General features: G+C 47.4%; 2 protein-coding genes across 2 annotated transcripts; both read left to right on the forward strand.

Moving 5' to 3' along the window:
- The first annotated feature begins 3,589 nt into the window (after positions 1 to 3,589).
- Positions 3,590 to 4,612, forward strand: LOC135305668 (probable inactive protein kinase DDB_G0270444). Its single transcript, XM_064429415.1, has 3 exons — positions 3,590 to 3,713; positions 3,825 to 4,038; positions 4,356 to 4,612. Exons 1-2 carry the CDS (start codon positions 3,690 to 3,692, stop codon positions 4,032 to 4,034), a joined length of 234 nt encoding a protein of 77 aa, XP_064285485.1. The 5' UTR covers positions 3,590 to 3,689; the 3' UTR covers positions 4,035 to 4,038; positions 4,356 to 4,612.
- Positions 4,613 to 9,952: 5,340 nt separating this feature from the next.
- On the forward strand, positions 9,953 to 11,000 carry LOC135305676 (probable inactive protein kinase DDB_G0270444). The gene is made up of 3 exons (XM_064429424.1): positions 9,953 to 10,115; positions 10,227 to 10,434; positions 10,752 to 11,000. Exons 1-2 carry the CDS (start codon positions 10,092 to 10,094, stop codon positions 10,428 to 10,430), a joined length of 228 nt encoding a protein of 75 aa, XP_064285494.1. The 5' UTR covers positions 9,953 to 10,091; the 3' UTR covers positions 10,431 to 10,434; positions 10,752 to 11,000.
- Positions 11,001 to 13,827: the final 2,827 nt, after the last annotated feature.

A 13,827-nucleotide genomic window follows, 5' to 3' on the forward strand; every position in this document is an offset into this window, starting at 1 on the left:
CTCTTTCTCTTCCTTCAATTTTCCTCCAAGCCTCCAGGGTTTGTGAAGCTGCTTGGAGTCAGTTTGGAGTTCTGTTAAGGGGGGAGATTTCACAGTGCACCGACTGCATGATGGTTGGTTTTAATCACGTGTGTGGGTTTTTATTTTTCAGTTCAGAAAAGAGGTGAAAGAATGATTCCCCAGGTGATCTTGATGCTGAATGTCTCCCTAGGAGATCTGGGCATGGAGAGGAACAAGCCCCTTGCACGCTGACCCTGTTTGGACAAGCTGCTCCTCACCCCAGCCTCACCATGTCTGACATCGCCCACCTGGGATTGACATCCCAAAACATAAAAATTATTCATTTTTAAAATAAATAAGATTGATTAATTTATAAAATTATAATTATAGTTTTTTAATTTATATTAGTATTACTGTATATTTCTATTACCTTTGATATTTATGTGAAAAATTGAATACATTTTTAGCAATCAAAAATTATTTGTCATTGGTTTTAAATAAAACAATTCCTTTCATTAAATCACTGACCACTATTGGCCATTTATTTGTCCTTCTTAATGCTAATTAGTGCTATTTTTAGATCTTTTGACATATTTTTTTATTATTTTCATGGACAGGGTAAAAGGGGCCACTCTGGTGTCCCTGGAGACATTTCTGGGGCACATTTGGGGCAGTTTAGGGTCTGGGCAGTGTGATAAACAAGTCCACTGAATTTAAGAATCAAATAATTATCTTTATTATTTTTGCAAGCAAGAATAAACAAGGACAGCGCTGGGCGGCCCGGAGTCTCCGCTCCACTTTGGCTCACAAAATTCCTATCCCCTGAGTCCACCTTTTATTGCCTTCTTCTCCGGGTTTAGGGATGACGTGATCTGTCTTCTGCGCTTGCTCATTCAGTTGCTATGGGGTCTTTTTCTGCCTTCTGGTGGTCGTGGGATGAAGGCTTAGTCCCCCTTAGTCTTCCTCTTTGTGAACGCTGAGTGAACTTATGCCTTATAAGGCATATCTATACAGAACACTATACTCTTTTCTGCAAGTTAAGCAATTCTTACTAGTACTATACACTTTCTGCAAGCTAAGCAATTCTAGCAAGTTTAAGGATTGTTGTTACAGCTGCTTCTCATTACTTTCCTTTCACAAGGCATAACTTTACAATGGAATTCCCAAAGCACTATAGTAAACCAGCAACCATATGTATGTGCACAAGAAGTTTTTTTGGCTATTTAACTATTGTTTTATAACATATAGTTATTTAGCTATTGATTTAATTAATGAACAAATGTATTACTACTTGCCGGGGTCGGCTGTTACTTGTCTCTGCCCCAGCACGGGAAAAAGTGGTTCTGGGTAGGCCACGCTCTCGAAGAAGGAGTCTGGACTCTTGCTTTTAGGTCTTCAGTTGAGTTTATTATTTCTTATCTACAAAGATTTTCTGTCTGTCCAGCCGAGGTCTGATCAGCAAGACAGCCAAAGGCACTCTCTCCCGCCCACGAGGCGGTTGTCTCTTTTATAATGAAAATTATGTATTAGATATTTACCTTTACTTCCCAATACTTTCTGCCCTTGTTGGCAAGTGTACTCTTTCTATGAACCAGTCCACACATGCCAACATCATCCTGAACATGGATGCCAAGGAGAAGAAAGAAGAAGGACAGGGCACGCCCAAATTCCTCCATCTTGGGACTCCTGATCCATGCACAGAATTCTAGACCCCCCTGTACAACACATAAAACCCCCCTGTACAGTGCATTCTAACTTGAGTTCTAACAAGTGAATAACATCCCCTCACCATTCAGACCTGAAATTCTCTCATCTCCTCACCTTCAGGTGTCATTTCTTTAAAAGGATCAAAGTCAAGCCACCAGGTACTTTTGGCAACATTCCAGGGCCTCCGAGCCCCCCAAGGGTTGTCTCGGTAGCTCTGGACATCCGGAGTGATGTACTGAGTTCCCACAACTACTTATTACAAATCCCCCATTTCTTGTTTTACCAATTTTGTTCATTAAATCTTTCTAGGTCTTTCCTAGCAAGCATTAAATGAGCTGCCGCATCAGTTAAGCTATGTGCACTAATTATAGGTGCTAACTTCCTTAGTTTTTTCATCATATTCCAATTCATAATGAATAGAACTGCTGACAAAATAAAACCAAGCAGTCAATATCAACGGAACAAAAATGGGATGGCATATACTGTTTAGGACCCCTGTGGCATTAGGAGACAAACCGAAAAGGGTATCCCACTGGATGTCACTCCGCAAATGCCAGTGGCTCAGCTGAGAGCTCTGGGAGTGACTGACACTGCACTGAGAGGGGCCACAGTCCTGCAAGGGTCTTTCACCAGGAGCAAACAGCAGCCTGGAGGGTGGGCAATGCTGGATCTGTACCACTGCGTGCTCATCCTTCACCTGAATGTGGAGCTGCCCCCAAAGTTGCCATGCATCACTTTTTCTTTTTCTCCTGTTGGGTATATTTTGGAGCAGCTGTTCTATGTGGCTTTTGATGGTGATCCTGTGGCAAGCAGCCATTTGCCTGCTGTGCTATCCTCACAACTAATACTAACTCTTCATTTCCCTCGGTTTTATTTGGTGTTTTTTATCTATTTGTTCGATTGGTTTGCTGCATGGGTTTGTTTGTTTGGGTTTTTGTCTGATTTGGTTAGAGGTTTTTTTTGGTTTTTCATAAATGACTGGTGAAGTTGGCAAAGCCAAACTCAAGATAATGTAAACCAGGATCAGCTTTCCAGAAATTGCTTTTGGCTGGGTTTAGCTGCATCCCACAGGCTCAGGATCACTAGTGTATTTTCAGGTTTTGCTCTGCATATCAGCCTGCCCAGACTCCACTTAGAGTTTCACAAATGGAGAAGACAATGGACATTGTGCCAAGCTTCCTTTCAAACAGAAAAACCTGGGTCAGCATGACAGAAAAGAAGAAAAATAAATCACCAGTTAAAACAGAACCAGTGTCCCACCATCTTCCATCTTCCCCTCCACTGTTATTAATTTTGTACATTTAGAGGCAAACCTGGGTCTAAAGCTTGCATCTCTCAGTTCCTGATGCTATTTGCTACCCTGCAGCCTTGACTGGCCCTGATGTGACTGAGTGCTGGGCAAGTGGGGCTGGGGATGCTCAGCCTGGAGAGAGGAGACACTGGGAGACATCCCTGTGGCTGTGCAGGACTGCAAGGGACCCACAGGAAAGAAGGGGACAGAGTGTTCAGCAGGGCCTGTGCTGACAGGACAAGGGGGGATGGCTTTCAACTGCAGCAGGTTGATTGAAGCTGCATCTAAGGAAGCTGCTCTTTTCCACTGGGGGTGGTGGGCCACTGGCCCAGGTTGTGCACAGAGGCTGTGCATGCCCCATCCTTGGCAACAGGGCTCTGAGCAGCACGCTCTGGGGGAAGACTGCTCAGCTGGGAACAAGATGTTGTTCTTCAGGCTCCCTTGCAAGCCCAACCGTTCAGGGACTCCATCATTCCACGGTCTCCAGTGTCCACTTCAGATGGATCCTGGGAACTGTGATGTCACAGCCCACGCTCCGGCTGGAACGTCCAGCGCCCAGCAAAGGGCACAACACAACCCTTGGCTGCTGTGTTTGCATGCTCTTCACCCTGCTCCTGCCCACTCTGCTTGTCACCTTTCCTCAGTCCTGAAAGATCCTGAGTGCCTGGATTTTGTCATCCAGCCCTGCAGCATGCTCCCCTTTGTTCTGAGGAAGGTATGGTGCCATTCCATGGAGGTGGACACCCCCACCTGCCCGGGTGGGCTGGAGCTCTGTGGGCATGGAGTGGGACAGGGACCCCACTCTGAGGTTTTGCTGCCTCTGCAGGCTGTCCCAGACAGAGAGGAGGAGATGGAGGTGGATACAAAGATTGATATGGAGGAGGAGATGGAGGTGGATACAAAGATTGATATGGAGGAGGACATGGAAATAGACGGAGAAGACCCTGGAGAGGAAGAGATGGATGTGTATGTGGATGAGGAAGAAGAGATGGATGTGGATATGGAAGAGTCCATTATGGACATGGATATTGATTAAAAAGGTGAGGAAGAGGCCATGATCTTGGCATGAAGAGCAAAGCCAGCAGCAGGACAGGCAGAGTGGGTCTCCTGCTGCTGGGCTGGGGCTGGGCTGGGTGCTCCCTGCTCAGGGACATTGTACCCAGGGCACTGGATTCTGGTGGCCATCCACAGCCTTTCCTGTGACTGCTTTGCTCCACACAAGCTCCATGCCAGACCCAGCCAGGCTCAGTTCTGGTAGCAGAGTCCTGCTGTTGTGCCAGCATGTGCCAGCCTGGGGGCACATGCAAGAGCCCTCTGTGCCTGACTGGAGTGACCGTGGCATTTGCTTTTCTTCCAGGTGCGATGGACAGCACAGACAGAGACACCACCCTTTTGTATATATGTTCTACAGTTTGTTGTTGTTCTTTAGAATGTAGATTGTAGGGCTATTTTTGACTTCTGTAAATACATAGTTTTGTTAGGTAGGTTTTGTTAGGTAGGTTTTTCTGTATATATGTTCTATCGATTGTTTTTGTTACAAATATTCTTACAATGTAAATGTATTCTGCATTTTTCCTGCTGTTCTTCTGTAATAAAAAAATTTTACTTTTCACACCCCAGTTCTCCTTGCATTTGCTTCAGGCACAGGCAGCATTTTGCAAAGTTGTGCTTTCCACTTGCTCCAGGTCGCCAGGACTGGGGGTCCCTGGCACAGCCTCCCCAGGAGTGGGGGTCCCTGTGCACAGAGGGGTCCCACTGACAAAGGTGAGCCTCTCCTTGCAGTTTCTCTGGACACACTTGGGAGCTGTAGGGGCAAAGCCCAGTGTGCCCTGGCCCATGGATCCCATGTTGGAGCAGGGCTGAGCCTGTGTGCTCCTGCAGAGCCTCAGCCATGGCTCTTCCCTGGGCAGCCCCAGGGCTAAGGAGGGTGCACTGGGCTGTGGGCAAGCCCTGCTCCTGTGCACCCTGAGGGGCTGGAGCCAGCTTGGAGGGAGCCTCAGCCCTACATGGACCAAGATTTCCTTTGGAAACCCCCTCTCTCCCCAGACTCCTCTGAGCACAACAAGAATTGATCCTCCTAGTTCAAGGTGTGACCTTCATTGGCACAAATGTGTCCCTTGCACTTTCTACCACAGCAAATGTCAGTGCTTGTAATCCCTGTTCTGCACACTCTGCTTAGGCAGCAAAACATCTGAAGCTGAGGGAACATCTGGAATTAGCATCAACCTGCAGAGAGCTCCAGGGGGAGAACCTACCCCCAAGCACCCAGTGAAATACTTGACACTGATAGTCTGGGGCAGAGCTGAAACTAAAGTATTTTAATGACAAGAGAGAGGATATTTTATTGCTGAATTCATTCTGCAAGAACAAGAGTGGAAGCATTTGGTCTCCTCACCTGCCACACATGTGTATTGCCAAGGTTTGCCTCTGGGTTATGACTGATTTTGATGAATCTGTTCAGAACTCTGATGCTGTTCCTGGCTAAGGTGCAGAGATGGTATTTCAGAGCCAGATGAGCTCAGCACATCTTGTGTAATGCAGAATGTCCAGAGCCAGACATTCAGGCCATGCAAACTGATACTTTTTCATCTCTGTGCAAAGATCAGTAGTAGGACATCCCTGATGTACCACACACTTCTCAGATGCTCCTCTGACCAGCTTCCCCATGGCATTGTTCCTGGCACAACGTTAAAGCCAGGCAGGTCACACATATTCTCTTCCTCTGACTCCTGCTGGGATGACAACACCAAAAAACAGAAAAGAGATATAATGATCAGGGATTTTCATTGTGTGAGCTCTGCATTCCCCAAGCTCTTGCAAAGGGGGAATGTTCATCGGGCAAAGGACATGAGAAGGAGCCTCAAATTGTCCAAAATCTCAGTAAAAATATTATTTCCTATGGAACCCTTCACCAAAGCTGGTCACACTTCAGGCCCTTTCTGCACCCATTTCCTAATGTGCATCTCCCTGTGGGGTGTTCCCACTGCTCCAGGGACCCAGCACAAACCTTATAGCCCCACACCAACACATCCCCAGGAGCTGCAGCCTTCCCTCCAAACCTGGGCACCTGCAGCAGCCACCTCTGCGCTGAGCTGAGCCGGTTTCTCCCAAAACCAGGTGCTCCATTTATCCTTGAAAAGATTGACAATAGCATTCTTGTCTTCTCCAAAAGGGCTATCGTTTCACAACTGTCATCTCCACACTGAGACTTTATCCCCTTCAAGTGTTCAAGTACACAGGCAGCACCAAGGAAGGCGCTGAAGTGAGTCAAGTTGAACCCCAAAGAGCTCTCAGCTCCCCGAGAAAGCTCAGACAAGCACTAGAGAAAGAATTCATGCTTCCATAACTGGCACCTAACAGCCACAGGGCAAGTGAGAAGTTGGTATTAGAGAATGAAGAAAAAGCACTGAGTAATAAAAGGTGAGAAAAATCCATCACTCCAACAGGTGAATGAAGGTAAACCACATGAAGAAACAGAAGAAGATGGAGGGGAAAAAACCCACCATTAATAGTGTCCGTGACACCCAGAGCCAAAAGAAGCCCAGGGGATCAGCAAGGATGTAAGCACATGCTCCAAACAACAGCAGAAATGAAGGGAGAGCTCTGGAGGGAACAAAAGAAAGAGACAGCCTGAAGAAAGGAAATAATGCCTCCCCACAAGGTGTTTTGGTTTTTTCAAGTGAGAGTGTCTTGTATCGTGTGGTGGAAACCCAGAAAAATAAAGGTCGGGAGAATCATGGTTGAATTGGAACATTCCTGCATAGCAGACGAGATATAGCCTTGTGCAAATTATTCCATGCAGCATTCACATGTTTAATTGCTTCTTTTCATCTTCCTGGGGAAGCAGAGTTGCTTTATTTACTCCAAGCAAGATTTTCTCCCTCCTCCCTGGCAAACAACAAGCTCCCATCCTGGCAAGTGCTCGTGGCTTTACTTAAGGCTCATCACACCCATGCTCAAGAGAGTGGAGCAGGTTAATTTATCACTTGTTCCAATGACTGACTTGCCCAGCTGCCAGGTTCAAGAGCCCCAGAGTGCCTCAGGTTGTACAGGATCACAGAAGGAAAAGCTCCATTGAATTCAGCTGCTGCCACACTGGCCCTCTTTGCCTGTCAAACACATTCAGCTGCTCTTGCTCTGCCCTGTCAAAATCCCCCGTAAAATACAAGTGAAAATCCCTCCCCACCTGTGAGAAAGCACAGCTGGATTCTGCTCAGGGCATTTCAAATTACGTGGGGTAGTTGTGACCTCCCCTTGCAAAGGCAGCATTTCAGGAAAACCAAAAGTTTCTTTTCATGGACTCACCAGACTCAGCACACCTTCCCCTCGATCAGGTTGCTCCAAGCCCCATCCAACCTGGCCTTGAACACTTCCAAGGGTGACACAGCCACAGCTTCTCTGGAACCTGTTTTGCTCCTCCCAGCTCTAAAATCATACCCAACTTAGCAGCCTCATAGATTGATTTCTATTCAATAGCTGCATTTTTCTAGCAAAGAAATATGGCAAACCTTGTTTGCATCTAACTTTGCAAAATCAACACAAGCTCTTCAGAAAGGGCTGCTGCCCACTTTTCTTCTTTTTCCCCATTTGGTGGAACATTTTCATTCTGTTGTTGTTTGGAGCAGTATTTTAATCGATCTGGCTGAGGCTGCTTCAAATAGTACAGCAAGTTATTTGTGTGAGGGGTGGAAAACTGAGCTCTTGCACATCCAGTGTTTCTGTTGTTGGAAGTCTTCAATCCCACCTCTCTGATGGGATGAAATAGGTGCTACTAATCCAATTCCTAAAGTATCATGCATCGAGCTGACACTATTTGAAGACTTAAAAATAAAGTAAATTTAAACAAACCTCTACTCCTTTCCATTTTCTCTGTTCCACAGTTGATGACAGAAGACAGGAGAGAAAGATTGTTTTAGGAACAATGCTTTCAGGACTCTAAAAAGAATATCAAACCTGCTCTGCCACACTCTCGGCTGTTACAGCCCCAAAATCACTGGCTGTCATGGCTCACAGAGTCACAATTGTGATGAGATTTCTACCACAGCACAGGACAGCAAATTTTTGGTTGTTTTCCTGGGAAGAACTTCTGGGTAGCAAGGCAGACGTGGCTCTTCTAATGGCCCTTGAAAGTGAATGTGTGAAATGAGGTAGACAAAGCCAAAGGCCAGCTGAACCTGGGATCTCTGAATGTGTCTTCACATTCTTCCCAGGAAGATGAGTGGCAATCACTTTTCTGCCAGGGAAAGGGAATCTGCTGGAATGTGGTGTAGAAAATGTGCTTTCTGCTCCTCTCGGAGCCAAAATTCCTACCCATTTCTTTGAAGTCCTGGTTAGGTAAGGACCATGTTCAGCTGAGTGACAGTGAAACAAAATGGCAAGCCAGGAATACATTGCCCTGCACACAACATCCTCCATTCCCATGGATGGTTTCTCACTGGCACACAGGAGGAAGGAAAAAACCCAAATGCATTGTTGTACACCAAGTCAGATGTTTTGAGGGATGAACAGATCTCACAGGGATATGGAAACCTCTCCTGAAAAGCAGTTCAGAGAAATCCTGAGCTGTTTTGTGCTGCTAGGCATGAAGATGCTCAGGATCTTCCACAGGTGCTCAGAAGGCAGCAGGATTGTGCCTGGATGTCACTCCGCAAATGCCAGTGGCTCAGCTGAGAGCTCTGGCAGTGACTGACACTGCACTGAGAGGGGCCACAGTCCTGCAAGGGTCTTTCACCAGGAGCAAACAGCAGCCTGGAGGGTGGGCAATGCTGGATCTGTACCACTGCGTGCTCATCCTTCACCTGAATGTGGAGCTGCCCCCAAAGTTGCCATGCATCACTTTTTCTTTTTCTCCTCTCAGGTATATTTTGGAGCAGCTGTTCTATGTGGCTTTTGATGGTGATCCTGTGGCAAGCAGCCATTTGCCTGCTGTGCTATCCTCACAACTAATACTAACTCTTCATTTCCTTTGGTTTTATTTGGCGTTTTTTATCTATTTCTTGGATCAGTTTGCATGGGTTGGTTTGTGTTTGTTTGGGTTTTTGTCTGATTTGGTTTGAGGTTTTTCTTTGGTTTTTCATAAATGACTGGTGAAGTTGGCAAAGCCAAACTCAAGACAATGTAAACCAGGATCAGCTTTCCAGAAATTGCTTTTGGCTGGGTTTAGCTGCATCCCACAGGCTCAGGATCACTAGTGTATTTTCAGGTTTTGCTCTGCATATCAGCCTGCCCAGACTCCACTTAGAGTTTCACAAATGGAGAAGACAATGGACATTGTGCCAAGCTTCCTTTCAAACAGAAAAACCTGGGTCAGCATGACAGAAAAGAAGAAAAATAAATCACCAGTTAAAACAGAACCAGTGTCCCACCATCTTCCTTTCCACTGTTATTAATTTTGTACATTTAGAGGCAAACCTGGGTCTAAAGCTTGCATCTCTCAGTTCCTGATGCTATTTGCTACCCTTCAGCCTTGACTCGCCCTGATGTGACTGAGTGCTGGGCAAGTGGGGCTGGGGATGCTCAGCCTGGAGAGAGGAGACACTGGGAGACCTCCCTGTGGCTGTGCAGGACTGGAAGGGTCCCGCAGGAAAGAAGGGGACAGAGTGTTCAGCAGGGCCTGTGCTGACAGGACAAGGGGGGATGGCTTTCAACTGCAGGAGGTTGATTGAAGCTGCATCTAAGGAAGCTGCTCTTTTCCACTGGGGGTGGTGGGCCACTGGCCCAGGTTGTGCACAGAGGCTGTGCATGCCCCATCCTTGGGAACAGGGCTCTGAGCAGCCAGCTCTGGGGGAAGACTGCTCAGCTGGGAACAAGATGTTGTTCTTCAGGCTCCCTTCCAAGCCCAACCATTCAGGGACTCCATCATTCTATGGTCTCCAGTGTCCACTTCAGATGGATCCTGGGAACTGTGATGTCACAGCCCACGCTCCGGCTGGAACGTCCAGCGCCCAGCAAAGGGCACAACACAACCGTTGTTCGTTGTGTTTGCATGCTCTTCACCCTGCTCCTGCCCACTCTGCTTTTCACCTGCCCCCTGATAACCCATTCAGTCCTGAAAGGTCCTTAGTGCCTGGATTTCCTCATCCAGCCCTGCAGCATGCTCCTCTTTGTTCTGAGGAAGGTATGGTGCCATTCCATGGAGGTGGACACCCCCACCTGCCCGGGTGGGCTGGAGCTCTGTGGGCATGGAGTGGGACAGGGACCCCACTCTGAGGTTTTGCTACCTCTGCAGGCTGTCCCAGACAGAGAGGAGGAGATGGAGGTAGATGCAAAGATTGATATGGAGGAGGAGATGGAAATAGACGGAGAAGACGCTGGAGAGGAAGAGATGGATGTGGATGTGGAGGAGGAAGAAGAGATGGACGTGTATGTGGATGAGGAAGAAGAGATGGATGTGGATATGGAAGAGTCCATTGAGGACATGGATATTGATTAAGAAGGTGAGGAAGAGGCCCTGATCTTGGCATGAAGACCAATGCCAGCAGCCGGACAGGCAGAGTGGGTCTCCTGCTGCCAGGCTGGGGCTGGGCTGGGTGCTCCCTGCTCAGGGACATTGCACCCAGGGCACTGGATTCTGGTGGCCATCCACAGCCTGTCCTGTGCCTGCTTTGCTCCACACAAGCTCCATGCCAGACCCAGCCAGGCTCCGTTCTGGTAGCAGAGTCCTGCTGCTGGGCCAGCATGTGCCAGCCTGGGGGCACATGCAAGAGCCCTCTGTGCCTGACTGGAGTGACCATGGCATTTGTTTTTCTTCCAGGTGCGATGGACAGCACAGACAGAGACACCAACCTTTGTATATATGTTCTACAGTTTGTTGTTGTTCTTTAGAATGTAGATTTTAGGGCTATTTTTGACTTCTGTAAGTACGTTTCCCATAGTTTTGTTAGGTAGGTTTTTATGTATATATGTTATATCGATTGTTGTTTTTACAAATGTTCTTACAATGTAAATATGTTCAGTATTTTTCCTGCTGTTCTTCTGTAATAAACAAATTTTATTTTTCACACCCCAGTTCTCCTTGCATTTGCTTCAGGCACAGGCAGCATTTTGCAAAGTGGTTGTTTCCACTTGCTCCAGGTTCCCAGGGCTGGAGGACCCTGGCACAGCCACCCCAGGAGTGGGGGTCCCTGTGCACAGAGGGGTCCCACTGACAGAGGTGAGCCTCTCCTTGCAGTTTCTCTGGACACACTTGGGAGCTGTAGGGGCAAAGCCCAGCGTGCCCTGGCCCATGGATCCCATGTTGGAGCAGGGCTGAGCCTGTGTGCTCCTGCAGAGCCTCAGCCATGGCTCTTCCCTGGGCAGCCCCAGGGCTAAGGAGGGTGCACTGGGCTGTGGGCAAGCCCTGCTCCTGGGCACCCTGAGGGGCTGGAGCCAGCCTGGAGGGAGCCTCAGCCCTACATGGACCAAGATTTCCTTTGGAAACCCCCTCTCTCCCCAGACTCCTCTGAGCACAACAAGAATTGATCCTCCTAGTTCAAGGTGTGACCTTCATTGGCACAAATGTGTCCCTTGCACTTTCTACCACAGCAAATGTCAGTGCTTGTAATCCCTGTTCTGCACACTCTGCTCAGGCAGCCAAACATCTGAACCTGAGGGAACATCTGGAATTAGCATCAACCTGCAGAGAGCTCCAGGGGGAGAACCTACCCCCAAGCACCACGAGAAATACTTGACACTGACAGTCTGGGGCAGAGCTGAAACTAAAGTATTTTAATGCCAAGAGAGAGGATTATTTTATTGCTGAATTCATTCTGCAAGAACAAGAATGGAAGCTTTTGGTCTCCTCACCTGCCACCGATGTGTATTGCCAAGGTTTGCCTCTGGGTTATGACTGATTTTGATGAATCTGTTCAGAACTCTGATGCTGTTCCTGGCTAAGGTGCAGAGATGATATTTCAGAGCCAGATGAGCTCAGCACATCTTGTGCAATGCAGAATTTCCAGAACCAGACATTCAGGCCATGCAAACTGACAAGTTTTCATCTCTGTGCAAAGATCAGTATTAGGACATCCCTGATGTACCACACACTTCTCAGAGCTGTCCCTTTCACCCAGCTCTCCCCAGTCACTTCACAGACTTCACTCTAAGCAGTTTCTGATAGAGCTCAGTAGCACATGGGATTTAATACTGGTTTTTCTTCATCTTCTCCAGAGCTGTCTCCAGACACAGTGTGTGGGCACTGTCTGGCAGCAGCAGCATTAACCTGTCACCTCCCTGACACTGAGGTTCATGTCACTACTTTTCATCAAAAGCAGCAAATCAATGATTCCCACTGGGTCCCACAAAGCTCCGTGGGGAGTTTGTGTGGCTGCAGTTCCAGCACCAGCCCTGGTCCTCAGAAATTTCAGGAGGAGATACAGAAGGAATCAGCCATTCATAGAGAACAACATGAGTTTGCAGGGCCCAGATCCCCACAACTCTGGTAACCCAGACTCTGCATTTACACTTTGGCCTCTGTGCCTTACTTTTCCTCTCACTAAAGTCCTGACAGTTTATCTCATGCTCAGGTTCCCAAGACAATTCAAAGCAGCTTTAGGAGCAGGGATATATGGGTACTGTCCCAAGGCTCAACAAAATTTCTCTCCTCAGGCCTGACAATTCCAGCTAAGGAGAGAGGAAAAGCCTGCATGAAAGAGGTGTGAAATCAAAGCAGTAATCAAATTGAGGTATAATGAGAGCAGCTGAACAGGTTTTCAGTGTTCAGAACAAGATTAGCAACTCCAGGCACAGGAGGGATGTGACATTTTCCCCGTTGTAACAACTCTGTCATGCAAATTGCATCTCAAATCCTCCTCCCCAGCTCTGGGACCTGTTCAGCCACAAACGTGATGCTGAATTTTTAAAGCAAAGTGGAATCTGGTCAGAGAGGTGGTTTGCAAATAAAAATCACAGAGGGCAGTTTGGAAGCACCAGCTGGAGCAGAGAGTGGCAGAGCCTGGCCCTGGGGGGCAGCACAGCCACACAACACATGCCTGAAACTCTAAGAAATTAAAGAACTTGCCACTGGTTTTCCCTCAGGAGCTACAGAAGGTGCTTTATGGAATCCCTGCCTCCTTCACACATGCATCAGCATGCAGGAGAGCGCAAGGATGAAGATTACAGCACCTGCTGCTGCTGCTTCCATCTCCTGACTCAAATCTCACCAAAATCTGTCACGATTGGGCCTTTCCAAAGTCTCAGATTCACTTGGTCCTTGCAGGATTTTGGTTCTGAGGAGCATGAAGGGAGATAAAGGCACTTGCAGACACCAGAGATACAGTTGGTGCCTGAGGTGCATTTCACTGCCCAGGTTAGTGCCTCTAAAACCATCAAAAGCAGCCCCTTTGACAGCACCAAGCCAAGAGCAGAACTCCAGGGCCTGTACTCTTGCTTCGGCAAGAACCCTTTGTGTGAGGACACGAGGCTTGACTCCATTTTCATCAGAAGGCTGATTTATTATGTTATATATTATACTAAAATACTACATTACAACTACACTAAAAGAACAGAGAGAAGAAGATCAGAAGGCTACAAAGACAAGAATAGAATAGGAATGAATAACAAAAATCCTGTGACTGCTCACAGCCTTGGCACAGGTGGCTGTGATTGGTCACTGATTGAAAACAATCCACGTGGACCAATGGAAGATGCACCTGTGGCCTTCCACAGCAGCAGATATTTATTGTTTACATTTCTTTCCTGAGGCTCTCAGCTCCTCAGGACAGGAAAAATCCCAGCAGAGGCTTTTTCCCTAAAATATCATGGCTACATCTCACCCTTTAAAATTTATTAAATTAAATAGAAAAAGAAATGTTTGCAATCTCTTCTACTGGGCCCTTGCAGAAGAGAGAACA

Source organism: Passer domesticus, chromosome 8 (genome assembly GCF_036417665.1).
Source record: "Passer domesticus isolate bPasDom1 chromosome 8, bPasDom1.hap1, whole genome shotgun sequence".
Taxonomy (NCBI): Eukaryota; Metazoa; Chordata; class Aves; order Passeriformes; family Passeridae; genus Passer; species Passer domesticus.